Source organism: Lepisosteus oculatus, chromosome 12 (genome assembly GCF_040954835.1).
Source record: "Lepisosteus oculatus isolate fLepOcu1 chromosome 12, fLepOcu1.hap2, whole genome shotgun sequence".
In the NCBI taxonomy this organism is placed as follows: domain Eukaryota; kingdom Metazoa; phylum Chordata; class Actinopteri; order Semionotiformes; family Lepisosteidae; genus Lepisosteus; species Lepisosteus oculatus.
The window spans coordinates 36,013,393-36,037,737 of record NC_090707.1 but is presented as its reverse complement, the minus strand read 5'-3'; the positions used below and the strand labels follow the sequence as shown (position 1 = coordinate 36,037,737).

The 24,345-nt window shown below is 38.4% G+C and overlaps 1 protein-coding gene across 4 annotated transcripts in view; it reads left to right on the top strand.

Moving 5' to 3' along the window:
* pard3bb (par-3 family cell polarity regulator beta b) overlaps positions 1-24,345 on the top strand; it is a 313,361-nt gene that overhangs the window by 214,026 nt on the left and 74,990 nt on the right. For all 4 annotated transcript variants that reach the window (XM_015359593.2, XM_069196274.1, XM_015359591.2 and 1 more), the window contains one exon: positions 22,599-22,703. In XM_015359593.2, coding sequence (XP_015215079.2) covers positions 22,599-22,703 — 105 coding nt within the window. The remainder of the gene's footprint in view (positions 1-22,598; positions 22,704-24,345) is intronic.

The window sequence follows — 24,345 nt, the reverse complement described above, 5'->3', positions numbered from 1 at the left end:
AAATGTGCAGGGGGCTATTCACCGATTAATGGCATTTTTGTTCTGGCCTAACCTGATTGCAGACAACAGGAGTGGAGATGTCATGGTGAATGTCATGCTGGCTGTTGCATCGTTCAAGCCAACTGCTGGGAAAATGGAAGTGTGATGATGAAAGGGAGAAATCTCCTTTAACGCAAGAATGCGTTTGGTGCTGATTGAGGGGCAACTCTACTGCTTGGCGATTACAATTATGAAGTCCTTGAGTTTTTCTGCTCCAGCACACCAATCTGCGAATGTGACTTTCCAGTGATGGCAATGCAAGACCTCACTGTGCTGGGACTGCAATGGTTCAGGGCACATAGCCGTTTTTTCTTCTGACCTGAGCCCAGTACTGAAATGGTTCCCAGCCTTGCTCCTGGGGGTACTCTTGTGTATTCCAGTTCTCGCCCCAGCGGCATATTCAATCATAGCCTAATTACGTTCATCGCCCTGTTTGGAGTTTATTTTTAGTTTGGCTTTCTGGTCTTAAATGGTGGAATGGGATTTGTATCTGTTGTGCACACCCTACCAGGTTCTGTGTTTCAGATCCGCCCTCAGTTAGGGTTGTTGTCTGTAACCAATTGGTCTTTCTACCAAAGGAAAAAAACAATCATTGTGCAAGTGTGTGAGACATTGTGCTTCCCACCTGCATGTGTTCATTGTAAATTGATTCACTATTGATAGCACCTCAGTCAGAAATAAGGGAAACAAACTGAGGAGAAGCTACTTAAAACTTGTGTATGTCCGTGTTTCTCATTCTTTTTTTTATCATACATAACACGTACCTAACTATAGTTTATGCTTCACACAATGTAACAGTGTATGTGTGTGTCCTTCCCAGCCACATATGTACACCAGCCCAAACACATTATTGTTTAAAATGAGCGGAAAATTGCCTTAATCTGGCAGGAATTTGCAGCATCATACAGCGAGTTTTCTCAGCCACTCTCAGACACTTTCAGTTTTTATGTCTGTCAAACTTGCAAATCTTAACTTCCATTACATGCGGTTTTCACACAGAATTTCTTTAAACATGGTTTTCATCATGCACCGAATGTACAATACAACACTTCAGTTACTCCTCAAAATTATATATGATATTACATTTTTTTGTCACATGATTTTTCAAAAATCTGCTGTATCTTCTGTGGCACACCGGTTGAGAAATGCCTCTAAGTAGATTTTGGGAGCAATATGCTTAAAGCAGGGTGTTTCCTGAAGTTCAAACTAATTTCAGAAACAGAAATGTCAAATAAGTTGAGCCCTATCGAAACAAAAGCCTGTAGACACATAGAGACAGTGATTTCACAAGTCCATTACAATAGGACATCTGTGGAACCAACTCAGTGGTTCCAGGAACAAGATTTGCCAGATGATTGCAACTGCACAGCGAGAGAGCTGAAATACAGTACTGTATCTCACAGCAGTCTATCCAGAGGCTGCTCAGGCCTATGCATCAGTGCTTCCAGGATTGTTATTTCTTGCGAGTCAAACTAGATGCTAACTTCATAATGTTTTAATTTCAACAGGTTTTCAAACTGAAAACATATCATCTTTGATCTGAACAAAAGCCTGGTTTGTGAAAATTGATGTGCGTGGGACTGGATTAAGATTCCTTCTTCTGTGGATCGGTGTATGCTGAAGTCTTGCAGTGCCCGTTGATGATTTTAAAACATTTTTGTCACATCCAGGTTATTCAAAATACACTTAAAAATATGCACCTGTAGAATATATCAATACATTTACCTGCATTCATTTAATTGCTTTTGATTTGCGTTTTGCAGAAAATCCGTCACGAATTTAATCACTGAAGATTTTGTTTGCCCTGTCTTTTAATCATGATGTGATTAGTGAGATCTTTCTGGAAGCAGAGTTCTTAGCACTACCCCTGTCGTGTGACAGCTGTTGATATTTCTGCCTGTACGGATTTTCACCTTAAGATGTGTGAATTCTTTAGGAGAATAATTTCTCTTGTTACCAGACTCCTGTTCGTAGCTTATTGCCTTGTATGAAAGACTGGAGGGAAAATGTTCTTAATTTCTTCATTTTTTTCCCCCAGGCAGTTGTACTTTTTTTTTAAATGTGTTAAAATGGCTTTATTATTTTTGCTAGTGATCTGTCAATGGCATACGAGTTTGCAGAACTAAAATACAAATTCTAACAAATAGCTCAAAGAACAATTTATCAGAAAAACTGAGTTATGCTTGTCTTATTGTTGGTGTGATCTTGAAACATGAGGAATTTTCATAATACACAGATCTAAATGCAGAATTAAGCTTAGTATGCATGCATGTCATCTATTTCAAATCTGGTAAATAAATATTTCTTGAGAAACTGTTATTTTTCCCCTTTCACTGTTGTGGCAACAGGTAGTTTTTGACTCCAGGTAGAATCTGAAACCGTTACAGGTTGATGATTGTGAAAATGGGCATTTCATCAGTGACAGCTAGAGTCTGAGCTGAGTCATTAAAGCAGTGCGACACAGAGGAGTCTTCAGACAAATTAGCATGCCTCTAACGTTTGGAGAAAAACACACAGCTTGGCTTTTGCAGTTCATCCTGTGTGCAGCGACCCGAGGAGGGAGAGATTTCTTTGTTGAAAGTGCACCATTTTTTTTTGTGTGTGGCTGCTGCCAATAACCCTAGTGTGAGCCCATGCTGATTGTCTAAAATACAAAGTTCATCTCTCGCCATGCTCTTGGTTATGAAGCACCCTGATGTGATCCTAATGGCAGCAGCAGTGCTTGGCTTTCATTGTCTTATACCCAGACTTTCTGTTTATGTCCGATGTCTCAGTAGTTGTTATTGCACGTTTATGGATCCCTAAGACTATTTTTCTGTGAGCACATATGTTGTCTTTTATTCTTTTCTGCTCTAAGGCATTACAGTCCAGAAACTCCTAATGGTCAGAGGTGAAAGCCAGTTTCATTAAAGAGAGCGTCAACAGTGGTTTCTCTCCTCTCATGTATAAAATGAAGTAGCATTGCACTGATCCTTCATTCGGGTGTTAATGATACGTAGACAATGCTAAAAAAACAGAACAGCATTAGATATAATTATATCAGAAAGTGTAATTAATAAAATTCCTGGCACTTGCCATAACACTATACTTGTCCAGAAATATAATTGAGGCATTTTAGTTTTTATTCACATCAATCAAAGGTGTGAAATAACTATTGGGTTTCCTGGTTACAGGGCTAGCAAAAGCTTTTTTTTTTTTTTGCTTTTAGAGTAAAAAACCTTTCCCTGAGACCAGATACTTTTTGTCAATAAAGAAATTAGTTTTTTTCTATAACGAACAATATTCTTTATCTTTGTAAGCTGAAGTGATATATAGTGAGATAAGTTGACACTGAGATCTGAGTCTACTAGGGGTGATGTAGCCCCTCAAATTGAAGATTACTGGGTTAAATTTTCTAAGGAATATGGAAAGAAGTTATGGAGCCCATCAATCTGCCATTATGGAAAGCATTTTTCACACAGATCCATGTTTGCAGATTCTTTGTCTCAAGTACTTACTAACAATTCAAAATCAACTTCTACCCCTGGTACTGCAAATGAAAGAATCCTGTTCTGTTTATGGATTGAAATGATGACAGTTTTTCAAATAGCCTCATTCCACCCATTCCCAAGAAGCTGTATGTGAATTATTGAATAATTGGGTTATTCAACTCTACAACCAGCATTAAAGGTGACCTCTCTCCCAAAGCCAGAGTCTCTTTGAAGATAACTCTCCATATTGCTATATGTGCAATCTCCAAAAGGGAACCTAACATTTATAATTTTTTAATTTCTATAGGAACACATTTCCCAAAATTGGTAAAATAAACATTCAGAGAATTAACCTTAAACAATTTCGAGAGAGCAGGCTTCATTATTTATAATATACCTTTAATCCATTTCTGTCATGCATCACTTATGAATAAAAGTATATCACTTCAAGAAATAAAAGCTACTAAAGTCCAGTTGAAAATTCTGATACAATTTATGGTTGTTTTGCAAAGGAACATGTAAAGGTTTATTCCAATCTGGGGGAAAAAAGGAATGCAACGTTTTTGATTTGGAGCCTTCTCCAGGCATGTCACACTTTTTGTCTCTTTTCCTTTCAGCGTGGAATAAACCTTTACCTGTTCCTTTGCAGCCTACGCATGCTGACGCAGCTGCTGTTACTGTGCCTACTTGAAGATCATTTTGTACTCAACAGGTGCTGAGATGTCTTTTGAGATAAAAAGCAGGATATAAATGCAAGGAATTAATTATTAAGGTGGTGGTGTTGTGTTCATCTTCAAGGTACCATGTTCTGGAAAAAAAGAATATAGACCCGTAGAGTGATTCTTTTTTAACGAAAGGGACTACACACTTGAAGCTGATTAGGGTTTTAGAAATTAATGCATTTATGAATTATAAATCAAGTTTCCTTTGTGTGGCCGTGCTATGTCCCTTTTCCTGGAATACAGGGTGTGTGGCATATTAATGTGCCTAACAATGAGACTTCAGGCCTTTTCTATAATGAAATTATTCATCTCTGGTATTGAAAAGAACACCTTCTTTCGGAAAAGAGCATGGATTTGGCCCTTTTTAAATCCTGAGTCTTAATAACAGCAGCAGTAACCTTTCCAAATTCGCAGACTTAACAAATGGCTTTTTGAGGGCTTCTGTCCACACACTGTTAGGCTGTTAGTTAAGTGCAAGTCTCAGGCCAGCCACACAGGGGTTTTCTTAGCTGTGTGATCTAATCATATTGGTATCTTTTTATAAAGTAAATGGGACACTGGCTAGTGCTTTTTGTAAGTCCAGCGAGGTTGTGATTAAAATACATCCTGCCGAAGGTGTTATTTCCATTATTACTGTCCCTGTTTCTGATGAGAGGCGACAGATGTGGAGATACGGATTTGAACATGTTTGTTTGCTTAACTTCAGTGGAGCATACTTGTCGTGGATAATTATAACCACGTTGTTTAGTATTTTTTTTTCTTCCTAGCGCTGACTTGCAGCAGTGCCATCACTTTCTCTTAGTTCAGGCATGTTTTTAATGATTAGAGCTTCTGCATGTCATAAACCCGAGGACAGAAGATGCAGTATCATTGCTCACAGGAATCGGGAAGATAATCTTAGGAGAAATGATAAATGTGGGTACTTTTTTTTTAAAATGGTGTTGCAGCAAAACTATTTGTTTTTCTATTTTCATTTGCTAGGTAAAAGCAGAACCTCTAAAAGTTCTGATGCCTGTATACAGTATGTTTTAGTTTCATTTTTTCCATAAAATTGCATGACATTACCCAACAATTAACACTGGGGTTCATTACAGAAAAAAAGAAACACAGTTCCTGTGCTAAAGAACCTTTCCTTTCAAAATAAAAACCGAAACTGCCGCCTGTTTTAATAGCATAATCAGCAAGTGCACATATTATGGAGAGCAAACTATGAAAACCTGATAGTTTCCTGAAGTTATTTCCTCATTTACTTTTCCTGATATACGGTGTCAATCATTTGTCACGTCTGTTGGAGAATGAAAACAGCTTGCCGATTCTGAGGGGCTTCGGGGTGCTTTCATGCATATTTATCAGATGATAAACATTCATCAGTCTTCTTCTGCCGCTTATTTTTCTTGGCTGATCTCACCTGTTGTCGTTGATAGTGGAGAAAGTTTTTGAATGACCGTTCAGCAAGCTCTCCGGTGTGCACTAGATAAGTCCGCCTCCTGTGAAACTGTTGTCTTGAAAGACTGAGTGTAAACGTGAGAGACTGGGTGTGGTGGTCTGTTAAAAATAGTTCGAGAAAGATTGTGATCCTATCTAATATTACCATAGGGCTGAATTTGCCCTGTAAGGGATAGGGTTACATTCAAAACAATGTAATTATATTATTTTTTATTTGTATTGGTAATAATAAGTGAATTTTGTACGTAATGGAATAGTTTATTTTCCATCTCCTTCATGGAGGTCTTTTAGTTTTTCTACAGCAGCAATTTTTATTCAAACAGTGGATAAGAGCTAAAACAAGCCTTTAATGTACTCAACCAGTGTCGGGTGGCACTGTTGAAGAGAACAATTTCTGTTCCTCAGGATGGCCACAATCACATTGAAAAGCACTGTGTGTAAGATCAGCATTTTGTGTTTCTGCAGTTGAGCCATAAATATGTTCACTGTTACTTCTGATCACCAAAATGAATCCTTTCATAAGCTACCGCATTGTAAACAAAACATTTTACTGTAAATGTGACATATTACTAAGTGCAAAAAATGCTTTTTAAGTGCCATAGTGTGGCTTGCTTAAATATCTCGCCTACAAGCCCCCTATCCTGCAGGCTGTTCGTAATCAGCACAGTGATTTTGTGATCAGTGCCATATGTGCCATTACACTTTGCTTTTGGCTGTTGCATATCTGTGGTGTGTCAGGCTGCATGAATTATGTTCTCTGTGTGGTATGAACATGTCAGTTTTTTTGCACATTGTCTTGATACAAATTGCACACCCAGGACATCTTGATACATAATTGGCAGCAAAGTTTGAAGAGCTTTAGCAGCTAGGGTGTGTTGGCATTCAGTGCATCATCATGCACTGGTGTGACTGATATGAACTGGAAATGAGGTGCATATCAGATGAGGTGTGATTAGTAATTACCAGCTTTGGTGGTGCAAAAATATGCAGAAAGAAAACTACCAAGAAACAGGGAGAGTTTTAGCTGTTCCGGATCGTACTTAGCTCAGGTTTGTATCAAATTCACAGGAACATCCTGGGTTTTTAGTCGCAATTAGATTTTTAAATACACTGATTCTTGTGGCTTGGGTGTATTGAAATAATTATGTTATGTCGTTCTATGAAACATCCCATCCTAAATATCAGTGGTTTGGGATAATGGTTTTGTCTACAGATGTTCCAGTGGCCTTTCAGAAAAATAAAACAATTTTTGAGATTGGATTCTCCTGTCCACATGACACAGAAGACCTGACAGAACATTTCTCCCTTTGTAACATTACCTGGGGAGATTCATGAACATGTAAACAGGAACACGTTGAGTCCTGCAGGAAACTACTTTGTCAAGTGATCATCTGGCATGTGCTTGAGTTTCAAAGGAAGTCAAATTAAGAGAAGTCTGTTGCACTGCCTGCATCCTCTGTATGGATTGAGAAGTAAAAGATTCCTAGCAAGTAGTCAGGCTAATGAAATGGAACTTTAAACAACTTTATTTCCCGAGCTTTTAAAATATCCTGACTGATTCCTACAATACATTGTAGATTTACCCCACCTTAAATTTGCTCATGACTACTAAGGGACTTAGGTAATATCTCACTAAAAGCAAGCTACTTAACTTTCTCGATGGGCGATATGAGCTGTTCTTGTTAGCTTATTGCATTAATACTGTAACTGGAAATATTTCATTTTAACCAAAAACTCTATTTAAATTACTCTGTCATTCTTAGTGACTGTGACCTCACATCTAATTCCTGGGGAAGTAAATTTGCCTTCAAGCCTTTTTAAAGAAATGAGTTCATGTGCTCTGCAATTTTTCAGAAGATTCTGGCATGTGATCAAACATGAAACATATTTGTGACTTTTGAAAACCAACAGGAATTCAAACAAGCATACAAGCACACAAAAATAAATTGCTGTTGGCACTATTGGCTGTGTAATACTGGGGTACATTAAGGGTTAGTAAGCCCCTCTTGACTTTCAAGCAAACAGTGACCCCTGCAGGCTAAGCAGTGATGTCAGTGTGGGATGTGCTGTTCCTCCAATCAGCAGTGACTCTCCTGTTAGGCCCTCTGGAGCTCTCAAAGTGTCAAAATGTGAATGGGTCTGCTCTTTGCTGCATAAAGCAGAGTACAGGAGGCACTGTGGAAGTAAACCATAAAACAATTGTTGATGCCACATTGAGAGGTAGAAAATAAAATAGTTGAAGATTCCATTTTCAAATAATCTGTCGGAGCACTGTGAGCAATTTAAGCCCAGTAGTACCGTCAGGAAGAGAGGAATGTACAGTAGATATGTTAATAACACTTCATTTTTCGGATGGACAAAAATTAGAAAGACGTGTAGTGAGCAAGCAGATCCCGTTTCTTGATTTCAGGCTTTTCCACACCAGAATTTGCACTGTTCTCGTACGGCCTTTTCAATAGAACTAAAGATCTGAAGGAATGTCCAAGCCATGCCCCAGAAGAAGCTGTATGCTGTACGTTGCTTATAATTGCATATACGGTAATTTATCTTAAACATCTAGAACTTAAGGTAAGCACATTTGAAAATGAATTTTAAAGCGTGTTTAAAAAATGTCCACCGTCATCAATGATTAGTCTCAGACCGCAAGGTGATTTAAGAGTTTAATAAAAGAAAACTTTGAAGTTGATACTCTCTAAGAAAGTGACCGCTTCAAGGTACGCAGAAAACGTATATGAAAGCAGGAAAGATGAAAGGTAAAGATACAGCTGGGATCATGTCAATGAAGTGGTCAGGGGTGGTATTGGAAAGGACAAGGAAATAATTAAATCTTTGACAGTTACGATGTGAAAAGTGATTGATTACCCTTCACAGCTATTTCGTATTTCATCTTTCGGTCAAAGAGACGATCAGTCAGAAGTGGAAAGTAAGATCTCTTGGAGAAAGGTTACATTCCTTACTCTGGGAATAAAAAAAAAAAAGTCGGAAGTTGTTAGTGTATGGTAACCTTTATAACCATATGTTTTACATTCCAGTCTCACCGTGGAGCGTTAGACCTCAGCTTCCAAAATGGTTTAACTCCTATATTCCCCCTTAGATCTTTGTATTTGGATGGGATCATTGTGGCTTGTCCATTAACTTGTAAAAGATGTCCTCTTGAGTTTCCTCTCTGCTACCCATCTGTTTTTGGCATGAGTGGGCCTTCTCTTTGATCAACTGGCCAGAGGTCGTTCTACCTGTCTTGCCTTTGAATAGCCAAGTAAACCTTTATTAATAATTCTTTTTCTTCTCTTCCAAGACTCTTGACAATAATGCATCTCAAGTTCTGTGTTAAGAACGGTGATGGCTCTCGTTTTGCAAGATCATACCTTCTAACCCTTTTAATCTATAAAGAGAGACATGGTTTGTGTTTCACTTTTTACCTTATGCTTATTTTCCTTCTTTAGGTGTGCTGTTGTTGTTGTTGTTGTTGTTGTTATTATTAAATGCAATTTTAATTGTAATTGTCAGCTCTAAGGTGTCATACAAAAATGCATTATTAAAAAATACATCAAGAATATTCTAAACATTTTGTTTAAACTTGATGCTTGATTTGATTTAATATAAAGGTTCATAATCACTCTGTAAAACTTGTCCAAAGACAAAACCTCAGATTAATAATTCACAAGTAATGGATTATTTTTTTAAATAGACACTATGATTAATACAAGGGTTTGGATTGCTGTAAATCGCAACAACAGGCACAGCCACAAAACTAATAACTTAAACAATTGTGTAACATGCTGTACTATTCACTCTTTTAAGTTTGGTCTTTTCATTAAAATCTTCTCTGTTTTTATTAGTTCTAGGCCAGGGAAATCTGCGTTTGCCTTTTTTATAGTGAAAATTTAAAACAGTAGTTGTAACATAAATGGGGGAAAAAATGCTGAAGCATTTTGTTTTGATTACTCATCACTCAGATGTTAAACTTCCTCTCCAGTGTTCGAGAACCCCAGCACAAACACTGTCGTTTATTTAGTATCTTAACGGTCTCTTTGCTTGTTTACAATCCAGGAAAGATTGACACTTTCTTACCTATATAGTAAAGCTGCTTTCAAAAGTCATTTTCCCCATTCATTGCACAGCCTGGTTCTAAAAATTGGTTTTCTCTGCAAAGGGATTTCAAATAGCCCTTAATTGTGTCATAGTAATTGTTTTCTTACAAAATCCACAAAACTAGAAATGCACAAAAAGGACTGTGCCTTTTTTTTACTGACTTATTTCTTTACTATTATATTTACCAAGACTTCCAAGCATGGTACTGCAGTTGAATGAAAGAACCTTTTCAGTTGTCAGTCACTGGCCTGTCATTTAAATACGGGATGTGTCACTCACTCGGGTCTGCCAGTGTCATCCTTTGTAGTACTCAGAGGCTCACCGGCTTCACAGTAACTGTGCTGTTTGCCTGTGCAGCTCGGAGCCTGACACTTGTGAAGTCTGAACCCATTCTGAAAGAAAGCTGCCCAAATAAGACACGTTTGAACATTTTCGTTCCCTCCTCCTCGTTTCTCTGAGAGGCAGCTGTGTGTGTTGCTTCCAAAAGGACTTCCTTTCTTTTCTTTTCTTTAATTTCTTCGGTCCCTCAGGGAAGGTTAGTGGTGGTCTGTGGGGGGTGGGGTGAGGGACAGAGCCCTTTCAGATCCCCACAACACTGGCTAATTAGTGGTCCTGTAGTTGGTGCTGCCTCTTCATCTTTTCACACCTTCTATTGCTCTGGAAAAGAACTGGCTCAAAAGGAGCAGGCTCAGAGCATAGAGTGCAGGGTATGCTTCCATTTTATTTTAGTTCTCGCGCATATCAGAAGGAGCATGGTTTGTGCCCAGTGATGACACTGTTTTTAATGACTGGTGTTTTATGTTATAGCCACACCCCCCAGTTCCTAGGCCTCCTGTCTGTTTTGTAAATGGGTCGGAGCTACATCAGGATTTTTCGATGCGACTCGATTTATTTTGGATTCAGCCAGATATTATCAGGGAATGCAGGGGGCCATTAACCTCTCTCACATATGTGCTGCCCGGAGCTATAATCGTAATTACAGTCATAACCGTAGTGACTCAGTAGGAGGCAGATGGACAAGGCTGGGCAGAATTTTCCCTTTTTAAAGAAAAAGCTACATTTCTGGTGGAAATGCCGAAATATCATTGAAAACGTGCAGGTTTTGTGAAATCAATATCGACTGTCTGGCTCAAGGTATCGGTTACACATTTTAGTGGGATCAAAAGTCGTTAATGGTGCAAAACAGGCAAATCTTTGATTTTCAGGTCCTGCCTTTTTTAATTTAGAAAAATATAAAACAGAGCTAATTTGTTGGTTGGCTTTTGATCGCTAAAATTATTCACAATGTAGTGCAGCATTGAGGCATGAAAATAATAAAATATTTATTATTTATAAAATAAAATGTTTTACTTTCTAAATTTGAATTGAGACTTCCAGTATTCCCTGGATATTGTTTATTTTCCCAGAACAACACTGTTTTTGAATGACCTTTTGTGGAATTATTTTGACATTTTAGTCATCATTTAAGACAGAGTTATGCATTTTAGACTGTGGGGTACGCATCTTAGGTCATCTCAGGGTTGCAGATGAAGAAAGAACTGTGATCACTGTCATAATCAAAAGCTTTAATAAATACGTAAACTCTCAACCCCAAAAAAGTATATTGATATTGCCTTATAGATGTGTGGACATTCCCTAAGAGTCATACTTAGCATTGTGTGATAGCGTAAAAGATATTTCAGTTGAGTCTGTATATTTTAAAAACCCATTGGCCATTTATATGCACTGTACACATAAAGAAGTTGAATTCCTCAACATCATGTCCACTTGTTGTTCATTAGGTTGTATCGATTGCAAGTCTCGCACAGCTGTTAGCAGAATTCAGACCCAGGAGATAATGGGTCATTTCTTGAAAGAAAGAACACAAGTCAGGTTACAAATGAAGGGAGTCCATTCAGCTCATGTAGCTTGTTCGGTACAGTAGTTAGTAGCTAATTGATTCCAGGATCTCACCCTGCTGTTTATCGAAAGAAGCCAGGTTATCAGCTATAACAACGTTGCTGGGTAGCTGTTTGGTAGTGTTAACGTTGCAAGTTGATATCTTTTAATAATTTTTCGTCTCTCTGAATTTGGTATTGTCTCTCCACCCAGCCAGTCTGCTGGAAGTATAACCATTTCTGCTAAGGTATCATGAACTCCCTTTGAGCACTGTTTCAGAGGCCGTCTAAAGTATGACAGGACTCTATCAATGAGTAATTTCATTTTAGTTATCTCAGAGGCCTCCGCATTTAGAAACTCCACTGAAATGAGGTCTATACTGAAAATATGGAGCAATCTAATTATTAAGATAACATTTTGGCTGGAAGATTAAATGCCTGCACATACTGTTTGAAACCACGATGTTGCTTATTTCCTAAGCTACTTATTTTATCAAACTGTGCCACACTTTCAAGAGAGCTTTGCTGCTGCCTCGCCTATTCTTTCCTTTCATATTTTTATTTCCAGTAGCTATTTCGCATCATCCTGGTGGACGAAAGTCTCTTTTAAATCGCTGCATTTTATAAAAGCCTTTTTATTTCTGGCTGTTTCTTTAGGAGAGGGGGCCAAATACAGTATCACCTTCATTCCATGTCAAGGGCAAATAAATGTCTCTATAAATGTGTATCTTTGAAATTCAGTTGGATTTTTGAACTCATTCTTGTTATAATCATTAAGTGACCATATATTGTAGTTCAGAAAGTCAGCTTTCTGTTGCAGTTGAAACTAGTATGTTCCTCTTCCACCCCCTGTTTATTTATATTAAATTCCTGGTTGTGGCAAGTTTGCCCATGTTTTTCTTTCAGCTATAATTACCTGCATTGTGGAACTTTACATGATAGTTTGGCCTTTGACAGGATTAACAAGAAATGGTTCCCCTTCAAATCCGAGAACTACAATAATTCCATTTGGCATCGTAATGCACTACAAGCAAACCAATATTTGCCTGCCCTCTGTGGGGTTAACTAGACAACATTTAAAGTCCAAATCAAGAACAACTGTATCTCGTGCTTCAATGGGACTTTCTATAACGAGCAACAGTACAGTGAGTCAGTGCTCATGTCTGAAGGTCACAGGAAAAAAAACATTTTTTATTTAGCTCTCTGTCTCATATCAGCTTAGGTAATTATGATGAAACAAAAGTATTTATACTATTGTAAGTATTATGTTGCAAAAAAAAGCAACAAAGCATTGTTTAGAAAAATATAGTATGGAGTAAGTCCTCACCCTCAATAATAATATGTTGCTTTTTTTGTATATTCAGCGTGTGCTATGCATGTCCTTGAATTAACAGAGCTGGGCTGTGTGTTTATCTGAGCAGCTGTTGATTGGATATTTGAGTGACCCTAGCAGCCTTTCTCAAGGCAAAACCCTAGGAATCAATCCGGGATGGAATACCTTCAAATTTACGCCAGACCACTGACATGCAGCAAAAAACTGGAATGTACAGTGTGCTCATCTTGCAATCAAAGGAGCAACATCTGTAATGTAGAAGGAAGGAAGACAGCTTTCAGAATGAGAGTTAAAGGTATGAGGAGCACAGAGGCCTTGGATTGTGGTGTCTTTGAGTTTAAAGAAGTGAAATTTCAAGTTTTATTGAGATTTTTCTAGAAAACATAGTTCTGGCAGTTAACCTGGCATCTTCTTATCTTCAGTACAATGGCATATAATTGAGGGCAATGTAAGTCAAGCAGCTTACTTACATTCTGCAGAATTTAGTTATTATTAGCGGGATGCGTAACAGTTGTCAGTTCTATCTGGGCAGTAGTCTTGTCATTGTAGTACTACGCTGTTACCTGCAGTAAAGTTGGCAACACACCCTATTGAAAGAGCTGAGGTCTGGCAGGATGAAAGAGAAATGACAGGACGTGCTCAAAATATCTCAAAGAAAACAAACTGATATGATTATAGAAAAATTGTGAATAAGGATTGATGACTGGATTTCATCTACAAATAATGAGTGTAATATATGGCATACTGTATGTATATTTGTTATACGTGCCATTATTATATTAAAGTCATGCTATCTTTTTAGATTTTGCCAGTTAAAATACATTAAGAGGTAATTACCCAGTGGCATACTTGAAAAACAGCACTGGTAAGACGGTGAAAGACAGGCACTAGGGTCCGGAGCTGCAAAGTAGATAAAATTGTTTTCCCAGTTCATTTGATTCTGTACAAATCATCCATAAGGGGTCAATGACTAACATACTACTTAACCTTAGGAAAATGAGTAAGGACTGGTTCATGACAAGATTACTGGGTAGTGTGAGCTTAATGAAGTGGTGCAGCTTAATAAAGTCTGTGGTTCGGTTAGCTCCTCAGGTAGTATGTCGGAGAGCTTGGCTAAGTAACCATTTCAGTTTTCAGTCTTGAGCAGAATCCAGCTGCAAACCGAACCACGCCTCTGGTGTCGGCTCAGCAGCTAATTAATTCCTAAATAAATTATGAGGGTCTTGCTTTCCTTATAAAGGTCTTCCCAGTCAGAGTTTATTAACTGCCACTGACAAATCTTCCCTCAGCTTCAGGGCTTTCAAAAATGAATTTTCCCTCCTGCCCACAGACTGCATTTGTAACCTGAAGTGTTGAAAATGTCTTGTTTTCTTAATTTTAGCACCCCCTGCACATGATGTCATAGAACTTAATGTACCGCTAACGCATTTAAATGAATAAATGTAAGCTTCTTTGCAGGAGTAAGTCCATCCCCTTATATAAAACACACCGAACAGCTGTTTAAATAGCCTTAATTTCATTTTTGACCTGCTGATTCAGAAATTGTTCCTCTGTTTTTACCTTTTTCACTTTGTGGAGCTCTGTATTCATCCATACACTACATCTGGTTTACAAAGCTGGAGTCTGTCCTTAAAGTGCAAGACTCAAGGCACAACATTTCGTAAATGTGTCCAGTATGTCTGCCTGTGTCTTTAAGTTGTAGATTGTTAATTGTGTTGGAAAAATGTCTTGTTGCAGCCCTTACCAGGAATAACCAGAAAGGAAGTGGCTTTCTGATAATGGGTGATTGGATGCCACTGTTCTGTCCACACTACGTTATTACAATGTATAATCGGGAAGATTTATTTCACTTTGATGGATTGAGACATTCTTCAGAAACCATTGACGCAACTCCGTGAAGTTTGATCTCACTGAAGCGTAAGAGTAAAGGGCTTTTCTCAGCCACTCCAAACTAATTTTAACCAGCATCCTACTCCCAGTATTTGGCATTTTAGCTTCCCTCCTGCCACCTCCATCATTGCCCTTGGTTCATTTAGTCAAGCTTCTGTGTGTCTGTGTGTGTCTGTGTGTGTCTGTGTGTGTCTGTGTGTGTCTGTGTGTGTCTGTGTGTGTCTGTCCAGGTTCTGATTGCCTCCCTATCATCCCCTCAGCCAAGCCAGATCTTAAATCGTTCACCCACTGATTCACTCACTCCTCGGGCAAGTCCTTAACTCTTGATGTGTGATTATGATTGACTCAGACCTTTGTTATAAGATGATATCCAACCTCACAACACAGCAAGGAGCTGTCCTCAGCAACTCCAGCTGTTAAAAATAGGGAGTTGTAATCTTTATAATACATTAGCTAGCAGAAATGAAAACTAATTTAAAATAATGAGCCCTATTACGAACAGATTGATGAACAAGTTATTTTATTTAATTGTTTTAGAAGCTTGTCTGGTGTGTGTATTTTGAATAGCTAAACCATAGACGACAGACAAAGGTCCTTTAATTTTGTGTTGAAAACATGGTTATTTGGTATAGTATAACTGTAAGGGCTGTTGAATGAAAGAGCTTAATGAAGACCACCCTCATGGCCAAGACATACACCTATTCCTGACATCACTTGAGCTGTAAGAGCAGAGTGAAGCAGATGTAAACAGGATATTTGTGGTAGATGTTGTGTTACTTAAAGAACCTTATCAAGGAAACTGCACCATAGAACAGTGGCGTTTGGGGGAGAACACACTATTGTGGTCAAATAAAGTATGCTTGTGCAACTGCTTTCAAAATACAAGTTTAAATAGGCTAAGTAATGTTATCAGGACCCTCTTTAAGTTGTAGATGTCACAGAAAACGTTATACAGTAGGTTCCAAAAATGGGAGAAATCTACCTGGCATTCGAACAGGACAAGTTATTTCTAAATATGTTTATATACAGTATAACTTTACGGTCTAGATTATTGGAGTTGTATAGAATGGATGTTTATTTTTTTCTTTATTTCAATGTTTAGGGTGGAATTCATAAAACCCCTTCACATGGTGGTGAATTTGCTCTCGTTTCTTCCTCATGTGAAAACAGCGGTCACATCGTAAAGCCGTGGAGTGACTCGAATCCTAAAAGACATTTATTTTTTTATTTTTGTTTTGGAAATTTAGGAGTTATAGATTTCTTCTTGATGCTAAAATTAACGCAATCTAAAAAAAAATGATTCATGCACCTCTTAATGTCTTATGTTGTCTGATTAGTGTGCACATTGTTGCTGTTCGATACAATTAAAGAGCTGTCAACAGTAACTAAAGCGAACATCACCAAGACACTCTGCTCATTATTTTAGGCACATTGGGCTCGAAGTACAGCATTGAAGCACATGCTGTAATTGAGGTCAGGTTTGTGACATCAGGTTTTTTCTTTTTAATCAACTCAAGCTAAGTCTTGTTAAGACAGTTTTGTTTCCAAGTGTGAAAATCCTTCCTTAAGAAAAAGGGGGTTTTCATTCAAGCCCTTCCCAAGGTTCCCTAGAAATGACTGCCCCTAATGAAGGCGACCACACTGCTGCCAAAAAATAATTAAAACAGCAAGGTTCTTTTTTCCCTTTGTTTTGGGGTTTCTACAGTTCTGCAGGTGTCCTGGGAGCAATCTGTATCTGCACGTAATGATCATCTCCCCTAAAACGCGCTGACAGATTGGTTGCTTGACTAAATATGCCGGAGTTGAAATCTTTCGTTTTCTTGTGTCGGCTTCTCTTGTTTTCTGAAATGGCAGAGCTGCAGAGCTTTGAGAGAGGGGTTATTCAGAGGGCTGTGTTTTGCAGACTACAACAACTACTGTTGGACACAGATGTAAATCTAGGGTCACACATTATCCATCTTGTATTTGACATTGCTTCTGACTTCTAGAGCTGGGTTTGCGCTGTTCCGATTCGGAGATGGAAAAATCTCTCCCATGATGGTTTGATCCATTATTGGGATTTTTTGCACCACTGAAGCAAAACCACCACTTAAACCAAAGTCCCCGCAGTTTTTCAGTTGTTTTAAATAAGCATCACTGTCTGGCATGACATATTTGGCACCTTATGTACTAGAGCCTGCAGCTCTTAGAAACCAAAAATGGCTCAAGCTGTTTTGTAATAGTTTTTTTTTTCTATGCACCAAGCTTTTTGCAGTCTGACCAGAACCAGTTATTTGTTTACATCTGATTCATAGTCAGAGGTCTCCAAGAAGAGACAAACAGTAAAAGACCCCTTCCCAGAAAGTGTTCACATTATTTAATGATGGGTTTTCTTTCAATCACTTTAAAACATGCTTTATTATTTTTGACAAAGCCACTCTTTTACAAAGAGCAAACCTGGTCCTTTGTAGTTTAAAATTGAAACCTAAGACTTCTCTTATTAACATTCTTTGTCCATAAAAAAATTAGATTAGGAGCCTATGTTTTGAAATCAAGTTAGTTTTGAGCTTGTACGAAATTTCAAAGCTAGGGCTGAACAGAAAATAGGGTGATAATTAAAGAAATCCACGTACTACAAGATACCCTTCAGTCTAATTAGAACTTGCTGGGAGGAATAACAACATTAATATGTCGAAATTAGATGATTCTCAGCTTGTGCTTTTTTTTGCCTTCTGAAACAAGACATCTGAGATAAATTAATCTTTAGAGAATGTCTAATGGCCTTTAGCAAGACATCATTTTTATTTTAAAAGGGTGAGAACAAAATGCACTACAGATATAGCAGGTATTTCTAAGTACAAAATGAGAAGGGAATTGTATACACTGCTAATGAACTCTTTTAACATTGGCACACAATTGTGTGTACCATTTCTGAAGGTGCATTGTATTTTTTCAAAGTGCAGAGGCAGTTTAATCATAGATTATTCAAGCAAAGCTTTATGAAATGCAGCAAGCAATTCTTGCATAAGACCTGTCTTATAAGTAAAATCTATCTTCAAGCAATTGCAGAGTCTTTTTCTAAAATATTTTCATTGCTCCAGTTTTTTTGTTTTCCCTTCATGTCCCATGAAATTTAGCCCTGTCTCATCTGCATATCTGTTTCTTCCTATATCTGTGTTTTTTTTGTATCTCCCTCTTTATTCCTACAAAGTCGCAGAATAATTATTTTCACATTTATTGAGAGAACGCATTTCTCCGTATGGGGAAAAAAATGATCTGCAGTGATCGCTGTTGTGTTGATGTTGCGACAGTTAGTTGTAGTTTTAGTCTTATTATTCTACTTTCATGCTAAAGTGACATGTTGTGTGACACACAGATCTGAGCCTCAAAAATGTGGAGCCAACATACAGTATCAGTTAACATAACCTGGCAGCATAATTGCTACTTCTTTTAATGTGTCCACCATTTAAGTTTTCTTTTATTAGGGTAACTTGAGTACGCTTGCTTAAGATAACACTGCTTTGTGGAACTGACTCATTTCACCGCTGCTGACAAAAAGTCTGCAATGTTCTTGCAGATGTTGCTGGGCAGCTTTTATGAAGTGAAAAGTTACAGAGGGAGGTTGAGGATCCTATATTCAAAGGGATGTTTACAAAGAATGAATCTATTAAATAATGTAATCCTTTATGAGCATGTACTGTATTTGTATTGGTGTAAATCTTTTTCATTCCACTGCAAAGTAATTGGGGGTATTTGTTTTAGTTCTTGCATTGACATTCATGCTGCAATTTCACAAGCTAATTAACAGGCAAAATATATTTACGGTTGTTGCATGCAAAACAGTTGTATTAAATGGTTTAAAGCTAATAAGATAAATGCAGTAATTAGGTTAAGCGGAGTGCCAATAATTTCATTGGTCTCCAGAGTTGCTGGGGTAAAGGCTCAGACGTTGTGCTGAATGTGAGTTTCATTTAAGCAGCAATACCTGATTCACCATGAGATACCAGGGGTGGCATGAGTCAAAAACCCTGAACTCCCCAAAAAATAGTCAAAAATCTCTGCTAATTATTAGTGTGCCTACACTGAGTGAATCAGGAGAAGCATTTGAATTTAGTGTATTTAATTTTTTCCTATTGGCTTAATTACAATTATAGCCAGATCAGATGTTAGTACTATTAGTGCTATAGTTTTCCATTTAATGCAGTTTTATGTTCCTTTTTTTGTCCTTGTGTTGGAAATGGGTGATTTGGTGATGTAGTGGCTAATGCTTCTGCCTCGCAGACCTTCAGTTCTGGGTTTCTTTTAAGCCTGGAGCTCCGTCTCTGTGGAGCTTGCATGTTCTTCCTTGGCTCATGTGGCTTTTACAGGGAACTCTGTCCATCCCCCCAAAGACAGGTTAGTATTTTCCCTGTGTGTGCCTTGTCATGGATCCACCTTAGACCCTGTGCATCCAAAATAGGTTTTAGATTGCTGTCATCCTTACTAGGAATAACTAGCTTTCAGCTAAAGGATGTCTGTTTTGAAGGTGTTCTTCTGATACACAAAAGAGTTGGCATGTCTTCGTTTCAAGACTGTGAATGTGCCTGCCTTACCACACAGGATGAGCCAGCAATCACTGCGGTGATAAAAGCATGCGCCGCAGACAGTAACATGAATCAAGACAAACAGTGCTGAGAACAATATCTGTTTGGGGCAGGAAGACTTCAAACAAACTGTGATTCATGACTGCTTAACCTGTTAAAGATAGATCAGATGAAACGCTCCTGTGATCATTGCGCGAAGAGAGAATGTGCCAGTCTCGTGTTTCATCGTCTTTTGCGGCTGACATCAGATGTGTTTTTTTTTGGGGGGGGGGTTTATTCTTTCACGAGGAGAGGTGTCATTCTTGTCTCTGAAAATGATCAGCAGATCCAAGCGGGCTCATAAACAAAACTCACCGGTGCCACGTTCCATTCTTGGCTGGGCCACGAGTGTCTTTTCCCTTTGTGCGGTCGGATGTTTGGACCCTTGAGGATCCTCGCGGGCCGGGCTTGAACAAGTGGAATACTGCGTTTGAAGTCCCGTGCGGTGCAGAACCGTAGGACACAGCGCAAACGACAAACAAGGAGAGCAAAAAACGACATTCGCTTGTCGCCTTCTTTTAGAATAAGCTGACTCTGGAGTCAGGTAATGCAGAAGACTGAAGGCCTCCCTGGGGACACTAATCTCATTAATTTGTCCTCGGAGCTGGAATTTCAAAACGTTTTCAGGCAGATTCCCAGGTTAAGACTGCTAAGCCTTTCAGTTCCTGTAGTGGACCCGAGATAAGATTAAGACATACCTAGAGATTAAAATTGCTTGACGTTTCGATTTGACCAGCAACTTTGCTCCTGCAGGCGCTGCCCAAGCACTCTGGGGAGGGAGCAGTAAAAAAGCTAAGACTTTTATCTCTATGATGCCATAGCTGAAAGGCTTCGTGGAAAAATAAATATTTCATGGATGTCACTTACAAAGATACATTTTCTCTCTTGCTATCATCATGGAATAGTGATGTTTGGGGTGTTTTCCTTCTAAAAGCACACTGCTGTTTTTCTTTTAATTGTTCGTGTCCTTCATGCTTTCAATTCTGCCCTGCGTTACTAACTAGTTCAAATTTCCACAAAGGCATTTTTCCACAAAGTTCATCCCAGATGCTGATAGGAGAGTGAGCTACAGTGCATTGCACTCCAGTGACCATAGTGTTGACATCAAACCTTCTTATTAAGATCAGTATTGCCTGTTAGAACTAGTATCAGTGGGTGAGGAAAATGTATTATATACATTTGTTAGGGGGAGACACTGAAAAAATATTTTTAAAAAACAGCATTCTATAAGGACCATTGCAGGACTAAGATTTTAATCATTTATTAGTTCTTTACACTTATACAGACACTCAAAACACTTTTCTGGACACTCCACTCAAAGCACTTTACAGGTAATGGGTACCAGTGCGCTCACAGAGTGATGAAGCCAATTCAGAGATGGGGGTTATTAGGAGGCCATGATTGGTAAAGGCCAGGGGGAAATTTGGCCAGGACACTGGGGTAACACCCCTACTCTTTTTGAGAAACACGCTGGGATTTTTAATGACCACTGAGAGTCAGGACCTTGGTTTTACGTTTCATCCGTCTTTTTACAGTATAGTGCACCCATCACTATATGTGGGCATTAGGATCCACACAGATCGCAGGGTGAGCACCCCCTACTGGTCCCATTAACACCTCTTGCAGCGGCAAACTTAGTTTTTCCCAGTAGGTCTCCCATCCAGGTACTGACCAGGCTCACACCTGCTGAGCTTCAGTGGGTTGCCAGTTGTGAGCAGCTGATTTGATATGCAGTAGTCTGCACTTGTGCATCAATATTACATGCACGAAACAGTTTGCATGCCAAGGCCAAAATTAAAAATATTCCAATAAGCTGCGTTTTAATGTTTTGCCCTACAGAAGTTATTTAGCCTTAGTTATGAGGCTGGATCAGTAAATTAATGAAACAGTGCCTTAAGCCACGTTTGGACAATCACTAATGGGAAATGCTGGCCTCTACAGCTGTCTTATCGTCTATCTTGATGCTGTGATTTGCCGTAATTAAGATCTTGATTCAGGTGTGACCCAAACCTGTTGTTAGTTAAAATTTAACATGAAAATGCCTTTTAAAAGTGCCAAGTAATTAAGATGTCAGTCTTTTTTTTTTGTTGAGTCCCACAACAATACAAAATTGTAAAGAAGCAATTTTTTTGAAAAGACTAGCTCTGCGTTTGGTTTGGTTTCTGATTTTGTTATTGAATGTTTGCTTTCAGATATCCCTGGGTTGAAGAAATCAACCCTCTTGTAAAAAAATATGGTTATACTTCACGCTGTTATTTACTTGCACTTGATTTCTCCAGCTCTTACGTCTGTGATATCCAAGACTGATGTACTGTCTAGTTTCCCAAAGTAGTCAGATCTGCGTGTTAAGTGCTGGGGTGCTCACCATGGCATTTTAACAATTAAAACAATTACCATAATCACTGCTTGTTCATTACTGCAACAGTCTGAGCAACATTTTACTGCTTAATTTAAATCAAGACCAGAATACTATGTACTTTTCCAGCAGGTGTACTTTATTGCATCTTTATGCCTTATTTTAGTATTTATAAGACCCTATTTCACAAAGTTTTTGAGTTTTCATAATTTGGCCAATCTTCCCTGCTACTAGCCAGCACCAAATGGTGATAAGTTTAAAAGTAATTATTTTTTTTATTCGAACGGTTCTGTATAGGATTTCAATTGATTTCATGTAATACTGATGTTATTTGTAAAAATATTAAATGTTCTCTGAGCAGAGTAACCCTTGCTTCATACAAGATACTGTGCTAACATACATGGGTGGTGTACGTGGGATTGAACGTTTACAGTGCATAACATAATTTACAGAGTGAGCTTTTTACAGCTAATTGTTAGCCCAGTGATCCACTAGTACATGTGTTCAACACCAGAGGAAATAAGGCGGAGCAGTAATGTGTTAAATGGAATAGAACTGACTAGATTAACCAGGCCCTTTTTTTTCATTGTTCTTATCTCTGTCCCGGTATATATACAGTAGATAGTGATGAAGAAAACACAGTTGTCTTTAGGAAAAGCTGAATTTCAGATATTTGTCAAACCCTGGATTAACTTGGCATTTGAATACTTTGCTTTTATCGATGAAAGCGTTTTGGATATGGCCATTAAAATCCTTTCCCTTCTCTCCTCAGGTTTGGGAAAAAGAAGGAAGAGAAGGGAAAGACAGCTCTTCAGAAGCAGAAGTCTGAGATGCTGAGTGAGGAGGAGCTGGGGAAAATGAAAGAAGAGAGAGAAAGGTAAAGCCTGAAGTCTGTACTCCTGTACAAACAGAACAGGTGTAATATGAAGAGAACAGTACGTACTGTATATATTTACTGAAAAGCCCTAGAAGTCTTTTTGTTCTATTCCTTCTGGGGGGGGGTGGAAAGTGGAGGAGGAGGGGTGGCAGTTCTTAAATGCAACAACATCCTGTCAGGAGCATCTGGTGTCCATGTGCCGACTGAAAGGGACTGAAAGGGTTTAAAGAGTTAATGAATGGACAGGATGCTGGAGTCTCTCATCTAAGGATTTTTTTTTTTAATAAGGGACCTTATCAGGCACCTAATTGTATTTAGACCTCCATCTGGTTTCAATTTGAAATTTCCAATCATCTTTTTTTTTTTTTTTCCCGTGGTGACCTCACACTGCACCGCGCAGCCCTGTCAGGGAAGAGGAGGTTACTAGTGCGAGTAACGTGTAGCCCTGGGAGAAGCAAATTAGGCCGGTACTAGAGGAATAATTATAAGCGTTTATTGTTTTTATTGCCTTTCAGACCACGAATTAAAGCAATTCCAGAATTATTCGCTGACTGGCTAGGTTCATTTTGAACTTTTCCTGCCTCAATAAAGGCCACAATTACTGTTAGAATTAAAAACTTCTTTAAACTCTATTAATGTTTTTTAGCCCCAAGGATGCCACAATTAAGAAGCAGGGCATCACTGTAAAATGCGCTGGATCAAAAAAAAATGATGATATATGAACTATCTCATGGTTTCCGATTTTTCTTTATTTTATAATTAACAGAAAGGCAAATTTATGGCTCTTTCTTTTTCACATTCTGGATGCCTGCTTTGGATTTGTTTGAATTGTGCCGAGCCCACTGTGAGGATTCTTTTAGAAATGGCGCATGAAGTGACTATTCCAAACCCTGGGTGCTTTAGAGTTTTCAGAAACTAAATAACTTCATCTGTGGACAAATAAAAGTCCCCAGGCAGGGCAACACTGATAAGAAAAGAAAGAAAAAAGCATTAGACTGAAGGAGGGGTGCCTTCCTACTCTCCTGTTGTAGTTTATATTTGCTGATGCTTTTATTTAATTGGGAAAAATAAAAACGAACAGAAACTTAGTGTTGTCAAGGCCTTTTTATAACAGCTAAATTTATGGCAGAAGCTTCCGAATGAGAGGGAATTGCATATAATGCATTTCATTTAATAAAGCAAAATGTTTTGTTACGTGTTGTGTGCTCCATCAGAGTTTTTTTGTGAATTCATCAGCAGGAAAAGACTTAAGCCACAGAAGGATTTTGTGTTGTGTCTAGAGGTCTGGTCTGTGCGTGTGGATGGCTTCTTGTACTGTATAAAAACCAGACTGAACTAGTCCTGTCAAACATGTCTACCCATCACATTAAAGAATGTGATCTAAAGACAGAGATTTGCTTAGGTTTAGATATTGCTAAACTGTGTACCGGGAGAGAAATGATTCTTTTTCCTTTGCTGTTCTATGTTGTTATTAATTTACTTCATATATCCAGGGGTGTGAAAACCAAGATTTGATCTGAAGACCAATAGAATATATCCATTGCTAATGTACCTTTGCTAAAATAACACTATCCCTTCTAAGCCAAGTCCGCATCCGTGCTCTGTACGAAGAAGCCTTTCATCACAAAGTAATGAATTTTTA